This window comes from Neovison vison, chromosome 9 (assembly GCF_020171115.1).
Source record: "Neovison vison isolate M4711 chromosome 9, ASM_NN_V1, whole genome shotgun sequence".
Lineage (NCBI taxonomy): Eukaryota > Metazoa > Chordata > Mammalia > Carnivora > Mustelidae > Neogale > Neogale vison.
In genome coordinates, this window is record NC_058099.1 from 98,902,280 (window position 1) to 98,919,856 (window position 17,577).

Sequence of the window (17,577 nt, forward strand, 5' to 3'; positions counted from 1 at the left end):
CCTCACCACCCCAATACAAACATATACCTGTCTCCCTCTTGATAACCTAGAAATGGCATCTGTCTATACCCCTCAATTACAGACACACAACTCACAACACCCCACTACACTGACAATCTGAAGCTCCCAAAGCCCTCTACTCCCTAAATTCTTACCCTGACTAAATAAGTATACACACAGCCCTGATAGTGCAAATACACATAAAGCCAACACAGAAAGCATTAACACACAACATTAGGTCTTCTCAAATGCACAGACACATATTCACAATAGTTTCAAAATGCACAGACACACACACGGTTGCTACATATCTTTAAAATTATCCTGAACCATCCATCCCCCAAAAATACACCCATAGGTTCCCCCCATACCGATATGTCCGGATCCAGGTTTTCTCCCCAACCTCCTTCCAAACACAACACACACACACACACACACACACACACACACACACAACAATCCCTCCAATTCCTGTCCCCACCCAAGGTCTCCAGAAAAAAATAAGTACTCATCATATCTTCTTAAACCTGAATATACAGGGGTGCCTGGGTGGCTCAGTGGGTTGAAGCCTCTGCCTTCGGCTCAGGTCATGATCTCGGGGTCCTGAGATCCAGCCCCGCATCGGGCTCTCTGCTCAGCGGGGAGTCTGCCTCCTCCTCTCTCTCTGCCTGCCTCTCTGCCTACTTGTGATCTCTGTCAAATAAATAAATAAAATCTAAAAAACAAACAAACAAAACCTTGAATATACAGAGCCAGTCCCTCAAACCTCTTAAAATACACAAGAACTCTTCCAAATTCATCAAACACACTCCTAGAACCCCTACATAAATACACACATGTGCAACCTTTAATGCCCCAAATATACATGCACCCAGAACATAAGCAATCCCCAACCCTCAAATATATGTATTAGATTCCTCACTAAACACTCTGAATTTACACACACCACAGCCCACCCTGTGCTATGGACACTCGATACACCCACACCAACTTCCTACCAGCACTGTGAACATTCAGAGGCACTCACACAATGCCAGTGTGTACACAGCATGTACACAAGCACACACTTGTACACAGAGCTCCAACCTCATGATGAGAGAACAGCTCTTCTGAGGGGCTGCCAGCACATTCTACAGCATGACAACCTGCTCACACCCAGTCTGGACAGTTCCATAAAAACCTGAGCTCAGAATTTCCACCCCAAGCTCCCACTCTACTTTTCCTAGGGCACCTTTACAGGTAACCACTAAAGAGGGGAGCCACGAAAATTTAGGGACCTCCACCCCAACCACCTGTAAGTCCTCAGTGCTTGCTACTCTGCTCTCTATGTCCTGCTGGCTGTGACCTGAGACAGAGAACTGCCCTTCCATTGCACACACCCCATTACTGGGATCTGTAAGTAAATGCTGTGACTCCATGTCCTTTGGAGGGGCTGTACTGAAACTGTGCCTCCACTTCCCCAAAGTGGGAGTGCAGGTGCTGAGGGAGCTCCCTCCTTCAGCAAGTCATACCCTGCAGGTTCGCAATACAGTGTACCAGGCTCGGGACCCCCAACATACCTCCAAACCATACACAAGGGCCATCCCAACCTCCCTCCGACACAAGCACACCCCTCCATGCTCCCTGACTTGACCCACACAGACACTCAAGGCCCCAACACGTGCATACACAATTGCCTCCACCTTGAAGACACTCACACACTCAGAATCTATGTAAAGAAATTGCCATAAGCTGTAACAGGCAGGAGTCTGATGACAATGGCATGCGTCCCGAGTTGACAAGAGCACCTTTGGGAGACAGCGTCAGCCCCCTGCTCCCTAAGGGATGGCGGCAACTACAGAGAATAGCCTTGCCGGGGGGCATCCTGTTTCCAGGAAGGCATTTGTCTCACGGGCTGATGAAGGCCGGGCCAATTTCTTCCAACGGCGACAGCTCTGAGAGACAGCATAGCTCCTCAGCTCCAGGAGGAGAAGCAGAGGCTGTTCCGGAGTCTGCTGAAAGACCACTGTGCCCAGTTCTTCCTGTTTCTACCCTCACAGGTGCTGTTCAGTAAATACCTTGTTTCCTAAACTCTGTGTCTGGTTCTGTGTTCCAAACTATGACACTCTACACACCCATGACAATTATCAAGCATCAAGGAACACAACAAAGACCCCTCGCCTGGCTCTTACATTCCAGGGGAGAAAAGAGATAATGAACATATGGTTATATCATGGACTTGGATGCATGCATGTGCACAGTCAAGACTGTGACAAAGGACTCTTGATCTCTTGGGAGGAAGTGGGGGAAGGTGCAAAAAGATTTGTAAGTCAGGACAGGTTTCTTGCTCGAAGCATGAGAAAGCTGCAGGAAGGACGTACACCACTGACCCCCAAACTAGAATTCTCTCAGCATCCCCAACTACTAGCAGCCACAGGAGCAGAGTCTGGCTGAGGGTGGAGGAATTTACCTCCCCACGTGCTCCCACCCTCTCACCCAGCGGAGTCAAAGCCTGCCTCCAGCCTCGTCCTGAGTCCCATCTTCTCCCTCCTCTGTTCCTAGTGTCCCACTGACCCTGTTCTGCCTTTCCTGGTCTCTGTAGGTTGTAAGCCTCCTCTCTTGGACCCTAGCAGACATCAGAACAGGGTCCTTTGTGTGGAGAAAGGGGAACACTCTTACACTGTTGGTGGGAATGCAAACTGCTACGACCACTCTGGAAAACGGTATGGAGGTTCCTCGAGATGTTAAAAATAGAGCTACCCCAAAGATACAGAGGTAGTAGAGAAGAAGGGGCACATACACCCCAATGTTCATAGCAGCAATGTCCACAATAGCCAAACTGTGGAAGGAGCTGAGATGTTCTTCAACAGATGAATGGAAAAAGAAGATATGTTTCATATATACAACGGGATATTACTCAGCCATTAGAAAGGATGAGCACTTAACATTTACACCAGTGTGGATGGAACTGGAGGGTATAATGCTAAGTGAAATAGGTCAATCAGAGAAACACAATTATCGTAAGGTTTCACTCACAGGGGAACATAAGGAATAGTGCAGAGGACAATAGGGGTGAGGGGGCACTGAATGAGAAGAAATCAAAAAATTAAATTTAAATCAAAAAATTAAAAAAGAAAGAACAGTGTCCTTTGTAGGAACAGTTCCCTCGTGGCCACAGAGCCACCTTTTGGATCTCCTCAGATCCACTCTTGTGTTGCTGCATGCCCCAGGGCGGTTGAGAGGGTTCAGGTCCTCTCTCCCCAACAACTTCTGAGAAGTAGAGCAAGTTGGGGCTTCTAATGGCCTGGCCAAAGGGGCCACTCAGTACAAAACAGAGGATTCCTTCTGTCCATGGAGATTCGAGGGAACAAAGGCTATGCCCCATGGTACACACTCCGAAAAAAAAACTTGAGGCCCCAGAACAACCAGCTCTGACTAGCCTCGCCATTCCAGCAATTCCCATTCATTCCATCTGAGTGGGGGGTTTTCAGTGCTGGTTCAATACCACAATATTCCTATTTCTCTCCCTTAAATCTCAGAGTCTACATCTTCCCACGTCAAAGACAAGGCACATTAAACCCAAGAATGTATACCTTGTACACATATTGCATACTCTTTAGAATACTCTTTAAAATAGAAAAGCAGGCAGAGCTCCATTCTGCTGACAAAACACAATACAATTAGCATACCACACCGGCATTTTATTGGGGACAGGTTATGAAGGAGACAGTGAGAGCTACTAGGAATCCACCCGTACTAAGAAAGTCAGTTCAAGAAGCTGGCGATAGCACCTTCTTTTGGAGGGAGATTCAGGAGACTCACCATAAGGAAGGCCCAGAAATGCTGGGTGGGTCCAAGGGAGGTGGGAGGCAGGAGGCAGCTATGTGGCCAGCTGGTGGCCATGCTCATCACGTGGCTGCTGGGTTTGCAGCTCCACCTGGACAGAGGAAAGAGCATCAGGTTTTCCTTTCAGAGAAACATGAAGCTATGTGCTTCCCAGTGTTAGGAGCATCCTGAACATTCAGAAAAGAAAGGAGAGCATTTCTAAAGGGTTTGGGAACATGAGAGCCATATCCATTCAGAGCAGAACATCCCAGTCCTTCTGGGTCACAGCCCCTAGCTCTTCTTCATGGACAAAGCCTCCCCAGCCCCAGCCTTGTCAGTTCGCTGACCCCTAGGGGTCCTGCCTAGCCCTGAGGACTCAGGTTTCCACTGAGATAGGCTGGTTGAGAACTAGTGATTCCCAACACTCCCCAAGACTCTGGGCAAGTGGTTCTGCAGGCTTTCGCCTCCTGGACCCATGTAGAGGGTGTTCTTGCCTACTGGCCATGCTCCAGAAGAGACAATGATGCCTGAAGCTTACCTAGGTGATTTACAAGGGGTTGTCTGGGAGAGCACGCTCTCTTGACCTCCTCTCCAGGAATCCCCACAATGTTCTGAATGTTGCCTGTCACAGCAACAACACATTTATGAAGGTTCTGCTCCGCAAAGCCATGTCTACCAGGGCCATCCATCTTGGGATGCCCTGATGCAAGGACCACAAATCCTGAAGGAGTGTCCACCTGCCTAACATATAAACACCCCTGAACCTACCTGCACGAAAAACTGGAAATCACCAAATATATAGGGATCCTTTGGCCCTAAAGAATGGGCCAACCTGATTAGGAGTAATGCAGCGGTTCAGAATTACAAGGGTCAAGGCACACATACAAGGGCCCAACGCTCTGGATGCCCCCACTCACACACCCAATGATGCCTGCTTCACACATAGACACCAGTGGTGTGCTGGTAAATACTTCATAAAATGCTCTCAGAGGAAGGTGGGAAAGGCTTCTGTTTGTGGTTTTTACCTGGCATAAATATTCCCAGCATGACTAATTTCAAGCTACCTACCTAAAGTCATTAAACACAGAACTAGGAAAAGAGATGCACCACTGACCACCCCAAGTTCGTATGAGCCAGTTCCAGTGCACCACATCCCCTCTCATATAAGTATAGGCACACAATCCACTATACGCCTAGTAGGGAATCAACTCCCACCCCAGATACCTACACAAAACACTACATATATCTGTACATATGTGCATATATATACAAAGATACATACACAAATACACATAGATCTCCTAACACACACACACACACACACATTTCTATCCTCATCCTGAATTACAGAAACCACCTTCTACTATCTACTACCAAACACATTCAGACACAGAGTAGCACTACCCAAAGAAACACACTCTGAATACTCCTAACTTCAAACCTTACCAACAAACTTGATAATTCATGCAGTTGATGCTGGATATTTACAGAAACCAGTAGATATACACAAACCAATAATGTATGTGTGTGTGTGTGTGTGTGTGTGTGTGCATATATATATGTGTGTGTGTGTATGTGTATGTATATATATGTGTGTATGTGTGTGTATATATATATATGCACACACACACACACACATACACACGTCACAAACATCCCTCACAATCCATACATGAAACAACTTCTAAATCCCAAACTATCTGTACTGAGTAGCAGCCAGCTTTCACACCTGCAAATACTCATATCACATACCTCTAATACAGAGAAATACAATTCTCCAACTCTCCTGCATGAACACTGAGCCCCATCTCCCCATCAGATACATACTTGCTCACTTTCCAAAATACACAAGCTTAATGGCCCCCTACTGAAAAATACAAACACACGGCCCCAGCAAATATTCCTCCAAATAACCATGGTCCCTGAATACAAACACAAACTCAATACACACACATCTCTCCACAAGCCTGAAATATACCTAAAATAACCCAGTACACTACAACTATAAAAATTTATCACCCACACCATTTCACATACACATATGCCACACCACCTCTACATACATAACCTCACAGTCCCAAATGCTCATACAGAATCAACTCTTCCATCTCACACAATAGTCATACAAAACCCATATCACACATATAAAACACCCACCAGTGCCATACAACGATTCACAGCTTTACCCTCAACACACCAATACAAACAGGACTACTGCCAATCAGAAAAAGATACACAGAACCATTCAACATGCTCGGATACACCAAGATCCTCCTGCAATGCCCGTATGTAAAGACCGAGCACGGTCTACCTAAACGAATACACACTTTTCCAAGCATGCCCCTACCCACATGCACATAATGCTTTCAAATCTGCTCTTACGCACACGGATCCCCAAGTCATGCGGGGAAAATCACACGTATTTCATATTCCACTCAACCCCGAATTACAAACCCCTAAGCACCAGCTCCTTGACTTTGTATGGACCCTGACCTCTTAACACCCTCCTAACCACACTCAGCCCATTCTCACACACACAAGCTTCACCGCCCTTTTTACACAAATAGCCACACATCAGCATACACCTGCCCACTCGGACCTAACAAGCCCCTCCAAGCCCCACCTGTGCTCCACCCCCCTCCCGGCCCGGCCGGCACACCTGGAACCACTACCGCTCCTCACCGCGGACCCGCCCCCAGGGCCTCCCGCCCACCGCACGAGGCCCCAGGGACCACTACAGCCGTCAGCTGAAGGGGAACCCACAACCCGCCAGGACAACAGACCCTTGGGCCCCTGAACCTGAGACCCACAAGCGCAGACCCCGAACCCCAGACCCCGGGGACCCAAGCACAGACCCCACACCCGTGGGCCTCTCGAGACCCCAGACTCCAGAGCGCGGACCCCAATCCCTTAGACGCACTGAATTCTAGCCCCCCGAGCGCGGACCGCAAACACTCAGACCCTCCATAACCTACACCCCAGACCCCAGAGACCTGAGCACTGAACCCAAACACGCGGGCCCCCCGGGACGCTAGTCACCCAACGCGGAGCCCAGAACGCGGTCCCCAAATCCCAGGAACCGACCTCACCCCTACAAGGTCAGGGTGCAAACAGCCCACGCGAGAGGCCGCGCGACGCACCTCAGCAAACAGTCAAAACTGCAGAAACCTAAGGCCAGTCCTCCGGTCCCCGCGTCCACACCTCAAGGATGCACACAACGCGAAGCAAGAACGCCACACACCGCGGGCCGGCACCCCTGCACGCCCGGGAGCACGCGCCTTCATCAAGCCTACCTCACGCAAGCACGAGGCGGCCACGCACGGCCCCGCCCCCAGCCAGAGGACCGTTAGGGTAGGGACCCCGCCCCCGAGCCCGCGCAGGCGCGCCTTCCCCCGCGGGCAGCCACAACGGACGCTGGGAGACGTTGCGGGGGCGGGCCCGGGAGACGTTCAGCCCCGCCCCTCGGGAGGTATACGCGTGCGCGTACCTGACCCTGCGTGGACCTGCGCCTGCGTGGCCGCGCGCGGGGCAAGCCCAACAGGGCCCCGAGAGCCGTGCAGGACAGGCTGGAAGCAATGGGTCCAGGAGCCGGGGGCTGCACGGGGACGACTACCCTCCCGCACTCTTTGTGGTCCTCCTGCCTTCAAGCCAGCGCGTGGGAAGCGAGCGCTCACGGCCCTAACATCGCAGACGTGCACTCCCTGGCCTCGGACGCGACCTTGCGAACGACCTGGGACAGGTGCCTCCGAAGCCCGAGGGCCCCGCGGCCGACCACCTCCGTCCGGACTGCGCATCTGCTGCTCTTTCCCGCCTTTCTGCGCCCTCTGCGCCCGCCTGAGCCCCTGAGCCCCCCAAGGTTCCATGGAAGCACAGTTCTGGCGGAGAATTCAGACCCGGGGAACACTCGACGCGATCCTCCCTGACTCCATTCCCAGACTTTCCCCCGGGCACAGCCTGTCCACAGCAGGTCTCCTGGCGGAGCTGCTCAGTGACTGGGAGCGTCCACACAGCTTTCCTCGCAAGGCGCGTCTTCCGCCTTGGGTCACCACGCGCCTGATGCAGGTGATCTAGCGGGCGGCATGGCCGCAGTTTTGCTCTGCCCTCCCTCCTCCTCTGGAATATCGAAGGACTTCAGTGCGCGTGAAAAAAGGGTGCAACGGACTGCCCTGACTTTGTGACATTTTTGGAAGAAGCTTCAATCACCCCATCTCTTTCCAGTCGGTTGCCAGAGGAGGGCTGTTTCGGTCGTGGCTCTCCGCAGACCTGGGAGTCCTGTCCGGAGACGGCTCTCTCTCGGCAGTCACTGCAGGCATGCTCAGAGACCAGCACGCGAAGGACTTCTGGTACTGCCTTCCACGACCGGTCTTCCCAAATTGCATGTGGGCGAATTTGATTCCATCTGCTTCTGGGCTGTAGGATTTTGAAGCAGTACAGAAATGGTTGCAGAATTGAGACGAGATCCTTTTTCCACAGTGCCAGTTTTGAATCAGTGGCCCCGAGAAGGCTCCTTCCTACATCTGAGCCAGGAGCGAGAACCTTGTGACTTGGGAGTCAACTTTCCTTCGCGGGGCGTGGGGCCAGGCAAGGAACTGTTTCGGCGCCTTAACCAAAAAGAGTTCTTGTTCAGTGCATGTTCAGAGAGTGGAGCCACGGTTCTAAAGCTCCCTTTCCTTCCCCTGCTGTCCTAAGAACTCTGCTGTCATGGCGGTGGGAATGAGGCTTGTCTCCTGAGACATCTGGCTTCAGCCTCTGAAGTTCTCAGCCCTCATCACCCTTGGCCCACGGAGCCTGATGCGGGACTCGATCCCAGGACCCTGAGATCATGACCTGAGCCGAAGGCAGTGGCTTAACCCACTGAGCCACCCAGGCGCCCCAAGAGTCAATGAGATTTTAAAGGGGGTGCTACCATGATTCCCACGTACATGGGGCCACATTCAGTGTGAGCCTGGTTGCCAAAGAACGAGGCTCTACCATTTGCAAGCTCAGAGCAGGGCTTCCAGGCTCAGAGTGGCCGGCCAGTCCTTAGGGGAAGCTGATTGTGTGAGTGGGAAATGGATAGGAGTGGATACCCCAGGAGGCTTTGTCTCAAGGGGCACATCCATTTCATGAGTACTGATTGTAACAGCTCAAAAAACCAGGGCTATCGGGTCTTTCTATGCCCCTTGGAAATAAGAAAGCGGAAGATCTCCTACGCCTTCTTTCTGTCCTCAACCCCACTAAGCCTAGACACTCAGTGATGTATGATGGCTCTTCCAAATTCCAAATCATTCAAAGAGCCTGCAGACACTCTGTGGGTGTGTGTGTATGTGTGTGTGTGTGTGTGTATGTACACACAAATGAGCTTTGCAGTGAAGCCAAGATAGCACTCTGGAGTGTTCATATCCAAGATCTTTTTCTCATAGGTAAGTGACTAATAATAACTGGATACGTTACACATTTTTGGTAGAGATGTCAGATAAAATGCAGAATCCCACCCAAATGCAAAATTAGGTAAAGGGCGAAAAGATCTGCACTGAAAGTATATATCAAGGGGTGCCTGGGTGGCTCGGTGGGTTAAAGCATCTGCCTTCGGCTCGGGTCATGATCCCAGGGTCCTGGGATTGAGCCCCGCATCGCATCGGGCTCTCTGCTCAGTAGGGAGCCTGCTTCCCCCTCTCTTTCTCTGCCAATCTGCCTACTTGTGATCTGTCGGTCAAATAAATAAATAAATCTTTTTGTTTCTTTTTTCTTTTCTTTTCTTTTCTTTTTTTTTTTTAGTCAGAGAGAGTGAGCTCAGGCAGACAGAGTGGCAGGCAGAGGCAGAGGGAGAAGCAGGCTTCCTGCTGAGAAAGGAGCCCGATGTGGGACTTGATCCTAGGACGCTGGGATCATGACCTGAGCCAAAAGCAAGCCCCTTAACCAAGTGAGCCACCCAGGCCTCCCAATAAATAAATCTTTTTTTTTTTTAAAGAAAAGTATATCTCAAATATTGTATGGGACACAATTCTTGGAAACGCCGATTCCATGTTTATCTGCAATTCTAATTTAATTGAGTGTCCATTATTGTTACTTGCTAAAATTGGCCACGCTATCCGATGGGGCCCTTCGAATTTTAGAGGACTGTAGCACTTCTGGGCATCTAGCCTCCAGAAGGAGGAGAGGAGCCGCATTACCAGGACAAGAACAATCACTGTGCATATCCACACACATTTTGGGACCTCTATCAACCTTCAACCAGAGAGAAATATGCTTTCAGTCTTCAAGAAACGAAGAGCGTACATTGACTTTATGAGGCACAATGCCATCTCTCTAAAGATCTAAAAGACACAGGTAACACTGGGTTCCTGGGAGAAAGGGGCCGGGTTGCCGGGAGTAAGAGGTGGGAGGAAGAGGCGTCCCTGCGCAGTCTGCTATGCACAGTGTGACTTTGAACCACAGGTATTGCTTGTTAGAAAGTTTCCACTAAGGTAGTGGAAGAGGTTAGAAATCCCTATCAGACAGCGACACAATACGCCAGGGAACAGGACGTCGTGATTTCTGGTCGCGCATGGTAGGGTGCACGAACTCTCTCTGCGAGACACCGGGGCTTTCCAGAAAAAGGGACCCTAGGAAGGCCGGTGCTGCTGGATCTGCTCGGCTCCGAGCTCCGCAGGCCACTGGGCACAGGAGCACCCGTGGCTGGAGAACGAGGTGCAAGCAAACCCACGGGATCTGCTGACACCGTGCCGGTTTGAAACCCTCAGTTCCGCTGGCCTTAAGGACGCGTGTGCTCATCAGCATATCTGTTCTGGGTTTTGTTCAGGAAGTCCAGCCCCTGTTGAATAAGTCAAGAGCCAGGTAGGCAGCAGAGCGGGCGGAGGGACACAAGCCGAGGTTGCTGGATACAAAACCCAACCAGAGGAGCACCGGGTCACACCGCGGTGCGGTGAATCTGGAAAACAGTGTCTGAACTGCCTGGAAAGGCGCGCCCCAATTGTGCTGCCCCTTTATCGTTGGACAGGAACTTGGGGTTCTGGCCCACCTGCCAGAGCCTGACTCATGGAATGTCTCCCCACCCCCAGCCAGGGCAGGGGCCCTCCGCCCCTCCCCCGCCACAGAATGTCATGAGGTCCTGCATTCTTGCCCTGTTTAGATTCAAACTTTCCCAGTCCTTGGCTTGAGTCCTGGGTGTCTCCTGCAGCCCCTCACCGTGTGGGGCCCAGACCTGACTTTCCTCACTGTGGAGGCTGCCAGGCGGCAGCGTCCTCTGCCTGTGCGGATGGCTTTCCAAGGAGGTGAGCCTTTGGCTTGGGTTGGACGTGTCAGGGCCCAGGCCACCCTTGAAGTCCTTGGGAATCAAATGTGACGCCGGCCAGGGGCACTTGGGTGGGGTTAGGTAGAGGAAGGGAGCGCCCTGGACCCCCAGGGACAGCTGGCCTGGGGGCTGAGAGGCTGGGAGTCTGCAGAAACCTGCAAGGACCTTGGGCAGGGGCTCCTTGGAGGTGGGTCAGGCCCTGTCGGGGGAAACGCCCTGTGTGTGTGGAGAAAGGATGGCGGCAGTCTCGCCGATTCTCTCCGGGGCACACGCCTCCTCGGGCAGTTTGCAGGGAGCGGTGGGAGTGTGTCATGACGGCGGCACAGGCCGGTCTTGGCCAGAACGTCGTTCCATGGGGCTGTGTGCGGCCGCGTGTGCAATGGCGTGTCCTCCCCGAGACCTGGGCCGGTGGTCACTCTGAGCCCACGTGCCCCCAGGCCACACAGGCCTTGTCTCGGATTCGGCAGGGTCGGGGCACCAGGTGGCCTCAAGGTAGGGCTTGGGTTCTTCAGCGGCTCTGGGTCGCTCTCCCTCTTGAGGAAACGCACTTCCCACCTGCTTCCTCTAGTCCTGTGTTCTGGGCTGCTGACCCCGGCTGGCCCCTGTGTCCGGGCTGTGTGGATGGTTCTGAGACGGGCCTACCGCAGGGTTTGGGGGGAGCTTTCCTGGCAGAGATGCAGGTCAAGCGTTCTTGTTCGCTTGTGCTGGGCCCGGGAGGAGAGGGGGGGATTCCCTGGGAGCGTCGGGAGCGGGAAGGCTGGCGGGACAGGGGCCCCACTGGTTCAGACGCTGTCTGTTCACAGGGGCCCTACATGTGCCTAGGAGGGACCTTGCAGAAGGTCTCCAGCGGCCAGGGAGGCTGCTGAGGCCATTTCCCACAGGTCAGGGGTCCAGCCAGGCCCGAGTCTTGGGAGGCCGCCCGTGAGGCTGGAGAGTCGTGTGTGGGGGTCCGTGGGTGGTTCTCAGAGGCAGTGCTGGCCCAACCGCCTCTGCTGGGCAGACAGGATGTCGTGGTGGGAGGGGCGGGGGCGGGAGCTCCCTGCGGGAGGCCAGAGCATGGAAATCACTCTGGGACACTGGCAAAGTGCACCTTTTCCTGTGATGTCCCTCACGCGAAGCCACGGGATTCACTGCTCTGCCCCCGGGGGCTAAGGGGGTCCCCGGTCCTCCCTCCCGTCTGCGGATTCTCTGACCCCATCCGGCCCTTTCCTTCTGTCCACAGCACCTGCAGTGCTGGGACGCCATGTGGCCACGGACCCGGGAGCCTCCCTGCCTGCTTTCATGGCACGGCCCTTCCCCCCACCCACTGCCGGCGCGCCCCACCGGCCACTCTGGGGGCAGCACCCGCCGCCCCTCCTGACCCCGCCATTCCCTCCTGGTGGCCCCCTGGTGCTGCCAGCTTTCTCCAGGACTCCGCTGGTGGCAGGAGAGGCTGGCCTTGGCCCCAATGGGACTGGGACCTGCAATGTCACTGTGCAGGTCAGGTCAGAACAGGGGTGCTCAGTGACCCCCCAGACACAGACCATCGTCCTCACTCCGGCCCCCCTCAGCTGGAGTGCTCCAGGGGCCCTCTGTGGGGGTGCTGCGTGTCCCGCACCCATCTTCGTGACTGCCTCTGCGGTGGAGACCAGCATGCCTGCCTCGGCCCATGGGGGCTCCCAGGCCAGCAAGGGAGGCTTGGCCCCAAGCTTTCCACGTCCGGCTCAGCCCCCAGTCGCGCGGCTGACCACCGTCGTGCCCCCAGTCAACGCCAGGCCACAGCCTCACGGAGCTTCCAGGAGCCGGACCTCGGCCTCGCCCGCGGACTCCTGTAACCCCAAGAGTGTTTACGAGAACTTCCGGCGCTGGCAGCGCTTCAAGTCGCTGGCCCGGAGGCACCTCCCGCAGAGCCCCGACGCAGAAGCTCTCTCCTGCTTTCTCATGTGAGTGGCTCGGCTCTCCCGCAGCCCTCACGCAGGCCCACCTTGGGGCGCGCACACAGGGGGGCGATCTGGGGCCGCTGGGAGGAAGGGCTGCGGCCGGGTCCCTGCTCTAGGAAGGCACGTTCTGGTCCAGGACACCTTTCAGTCACGCATCTCAGCTAACACTGGGGCGGTGTGTGTGTGTGGGGGGGTTGTCCAGCCAACCTGCACCTTGCAGAGACATCACAGTGACAGTCGCTGGGGACTCACAGGCAGAGAGGGTCCGGGTGTCAGAGGAGCGGCTGTGGTTTGGGCGCCGCACTCTCTGTCACCCTGTCTCCTGGCAACACGGGCCTGGGGCTTCTCACGGCCAGGGGACCAGCCCAGCAGAGGAGGCTTGGGACCTGCAGGGCCAGCAGAGGTCCTGTGCGGGCCCCACCCTCGCTGTCCCAGAGGATCCCTCAGAACGGGAGGGGAGGGAGCAGAGGTGGTGTAGGCGTGAGGGTGCGGGATCCTTCCTGCGGAGCTCTGACCAGGCAGGCCCGGCCTCGGCATCTGGGGTCCCACATGAACACGGGGTGATGGCATTTCCTGCAGAGGCTAGACTCATTGCTGGGCACCTTGATGTCCGCGAGTATTATTACGAGAGGCAGAGTGCAGAAGGACTGACTTCCCAGGCCACCACGTCCCTGCTGCTGTCAGTGGACAGTCAGCCTGGAGCCCAGGGCCCAGGGCTGGTGTGGTGGGAGGCGGTGACTGTGGCGGTGGAGAAGGTGGATTTGCACACCCCGACACCCCCTGTCACCTGCCAGCACTCGGTCCTGCTGGGTGGGGGACACGGGCTCCAGAGGACACGGGGAAGGCTGGGGGTGACCGGACTGCAGCCGGCCCCTGACCTCGACGTCTTACAGCCCGGTGCTGCGGTCCCTGGCGCGCCTGAAGCCCACGATGACGCTGGAGGAGGGAGTGCGGCGGGCCGTGCAGGAGTGGGAGAGCAAAAGCAACTTTGACCGCTTGATCTACTACGAGATGGCGGGAAAGTGAGTCAGGGTCTCTGGCCCGGGCCTGCTGGGCGAGTGGGCCGGGGGCAGGGTCTGGCTGTGCTGATGCTCGCTTGGTCCAGAGGGCCGCCCTCCCCACCTCCCTGGCGGTTCCACCCTCCCTTGCTCTGGACCCACCCCTGCCTCCACCAGAAGGTCTCAGGACGGGGTTGGGGATCCTGAGGCCGCCTGGCCTGGGGTCAGACTCCCTCCGACTCTACTCCCTGAGGGGGTTGTGGAGGCGATGCGCCGGACAGCCCTCCTGCCTCCTCCTTGGTGGCTGGGGCCACGGCCGTCCCTCCAAGGCCCCGCCTCTCCCGGTCCCTCAACCTGCTGCTGGCCCTGCTGGCTCCAGGGCCGGGCCCCCTCCTCAGTGCGGCCTGGGCCTCCTCACCCCCAGGTTTATGGAGTTCGAGATGGAGGAGGAGATGCAGATGCGGAAGTTACAGTGGGTGAAGGTGGCCCAGGGCCTGCCTCCCCCAGCGCCCCCGAAGCCTGAACGGCGGGGGCCCCCAGCCACGGAAGCGGGCCCGCAGCCAGGTAAGGCCCCCACATTCCCATGACCGCTGGTGGACCATGGCAGTGGGGGCCGGGGGAAGGCCTCTGTCCCCGGGTCGTGTCTGCTCCCACAAGGGGACGTTGGTCCTTTGACCAGAGCAGCCGGGGGTCTCAGCTGCCCTTTGTCAGGACGGGTATTGACCTGGTGAATTTCTTGACTCCTCGCCCCACGCCTGTCAGAGGACCCGGCACCAAGTCTGCCTGGGAAGTGGGCTGTGGGGAGACCCCTGGCCGATCGGTGGGTCCGCCCTTGCTCACGTGGCTGGCTGTGAGACGTTCCTCCTTCCCGCTCTGCCAGTCCCACGGTGCTCATAGCTTCCCGTGGCCCTGACCCAGCCCCCAGGGACTTCAGTGTCCCCCTAACACTGCCCTCCCGATGCTCTGCCGGAGCCCCTCACGCCTCCTCCCTCCTTCTCGCTCCGCCTCAGCGTGCGTTCCCAGGAAGGCGGGTTCCAGGGCCCAGCCCTCCCGCCTGCAGCCACACAGACCCCCACGGCGCCGAGAGACCAAGGCGCCCAAGGAGATCCCTCCAGAGGCTGTGAGAGAGTACGTGGACATCATGGAGGGGCTGCTGGGGCCTGGCCACTCAGCCCCGGGGGGCCCGGCAGGTGAATGGGGAGAGGACGGAAAGGAGCCACAGCAGGACGAGGCCGCGACCTACCCGGACCCGGGTCTCCTGAGCTACATTGACGAGCTGTGTTCCCAGGAAGACTTCATCACCAAGGTGCGCTGGCCCGCAGCCTGGTGTCTGGAAGATTCCAGGGACTGGCACTCCAACGCCCAGTTCGGGGCTGAGCCCAGGCCTTTGGCATTAAGCGCTTTCCTTGTTCCTGGGCTGTGCGTGCATGTGTGTGTGCATCCTTGTGTACTTGCCCGTGTGCGTGCAGGCATGTGTGTATACTGCTATGCGCGCAGGCGTGCGTACATACGTGGACATGTGTGTGCACACATGCCCAAGCATCGTGTTTGTGTGTACGTGTGTGTTTGTGCATGTGCACACCCGTGCGTGTGTGCGTAGAGGCACGTGTGTGTGCATTTGTGCCTTGTGTGGATGTCTTTCTGTATGTCTGCATGTGGTCCTGTGTGTGCGCTCACGTGTGTGTCTGCCTAGGGGAATGTCCTTTGTGTCTCTGAGAGTGCACGTATGTTTTGGGTGATTGTGTCTCTGTGTGTGTGTGTGTGTGTGTGTGTGTGTGTTTGCATGTCCAGGTTTTGTCTCTCTGTGTACACATATGTGTGAATGTTTGTGTGTGTGAGAGAGAGAGAGATAGAGAGAGGTACAGAGAGAGAGGGGGGCCAGTGACTGTAACGTTAAAACTTCTCCCACTGTCTGGCGAAGGATGGGTGCGTCTTCACTTTTCCACATTTCCTGCAGACCCTCCTGGCTCACAGGGGGCTCCCTGCCAAGTATGGCCCCAGCCTCTTTCCTCTGTCCCAGGTGGAGGCAGTCATCCACCCCAGCTTCCTGGCGGAATTGCTGTCCTCGGAACCACAGCTGGACCTCCTGGCCCTGGCTGAGAAACTGGAGCAGGAGGAAGGGCTCAGCCTTGCAGAGGTGAGCCAGGGGAAGGACAGGTTCCAGGCAAGCTGGGGGATGGAGGGGACCCAGGCGATGCAGGGGAGGGAGTGGGGTCCCAGGTGAGCCCGAGGAGGGGACTCCAAAACAAAGACCCACTTGACTCTGTCCCCCTTTGCTTCTTGCGAATCACAGCACTGGGGAGGCTGGCGTCGGGTGGGCACAGAGCAGAGAATGGGAAGTGGAAGATGGGGAGCCTGGGAAGGGAGGGAGGGAGGGACTCGGGGATGTCAGCAGAGCCACAGCCTCGTGGGTCACCCTCCCTTCCTCTCCCGGTGCCACCATCCCATGCCCCCGTCTCACTGACCTATGCTGGCCAGTCACTGTCCCCTCCTTCCTCAGCTGGTGGAGAAAAGACTGGCGGCCCTGAATCCGGAGGAGGGTGTGCAGGCACCGCCACGTCTCTGCGCGGCCCGGTCGGGCCCCAGTGCTGAGCACGAGACCGGTCCCGGGAAGGGGCTGGGGGTCAGCGACAAAGCCTGCCCAGCAGACACTGACGGCCAGGACCTTCAGAGGCACGGCCGAGCACAGACACACCTGTCAAGGCCCAGAGCCTTTGCTGTCTCTCCCGGACGACAGGAGGCCCCTGCACCCAGGCCTGGACGGGTCCCCGCCCCTCCCCAGGGTCAAAGGGGCGCCTCCCCTGGACCGGGCCCCAGGGATGCCCCGGTTCTCAGAGAGGCCCCTCCTGCTAGGGACACTCGAGGGCTGGTGGATGGGTCCAGTGAGGACGAGGAGGAGCTCCCCAGCCTGGCCTTCCTCCTGGCCTCTCAGCACAGCCTGCTGCCCTGGGGGCTCTCCCAGAGTCCCGCTCCTGCCTCAGTCATCCCCAGCCCTGGCGGTTGGGGGCCGCAGGGGGCTCCACGGGCCCCCTCTCCTCAGAGAATAGGCCTCGGCCCGGCCGCCCCCCCAGCTACAAAGTCCAGGAAGCGGGCTCTGTGTGAGGGTCCTGCCTCTGTGGCAAAGATGCCCCTGCCTGGGGCCAACCTCGGGGTGTCTGGGAGGCCGGCCTTGGCTGTGGGGCTGGTTCACCCCTCACAGCCTGCAAAGAGAAGGTGTGACTCCTTGGTCACAGGGAGGAGAAGGAAGCATCACTGCAGCCAGTAGGGAGAAGTGGGCCTACCCTCCAGGGCCGGCACACCCCGGGGCCCTCCAAGGAGCCTAGGGGGTCCTTCTCATCCTGGTGCTGATCCTAGGTGAGGGAGGGAGGGAGGAAGGGAGGGAGGGAGAGAATGAGAGAGGGAGGGAGGGAGGGAGAGAGAGACGGAGGGAGGGAGGGAGAGAAGGAGGGAGGGAGGGAGCGAGGGAGGGAGGAAGGGAGGGAGAGAAGGAAGGAGGGAGGGAGGGAGGGAGGAAGGCCATGACTGTGGGAGCGGGGGTGGCAGTAGGCCACTGGGGCACCGTGTGTAAATGGGGAATAAAGTT

The 17,577-nt window shown here is 56.4% G+C and overlaps 1 protein-coding gene across 1 annotated transcript; it reads left to right on the plus strand.

Moving 5' to 3' along the window:
• Nucleotides 1-11,041: 11,041 nt before the first annotated feature.
• On the plus strand, nt 11,042-17,259 carry LOC122916793 (NUT family member 2G-like). The gene is made up of 8 exons (XM_044264174.1): nt 11,042-11,057; nt 12,300-12,999; nt 13,890-14,018; nt 14,419-14,558; nt 15,005-15,300; nt 16,015-16,131; nt 16,495-16,617; nt 16,777-17,259. Exons 1-8 carry the CDS (start codon nt 11,042-11,044, stop codon nt 17,257-17,259), a joined length of 2,004 nt encoding a protein of 667 aa, XP_044120109.1.
• Nucleotides 17,260-17,577: the final 318 nt, after the last annotated feature.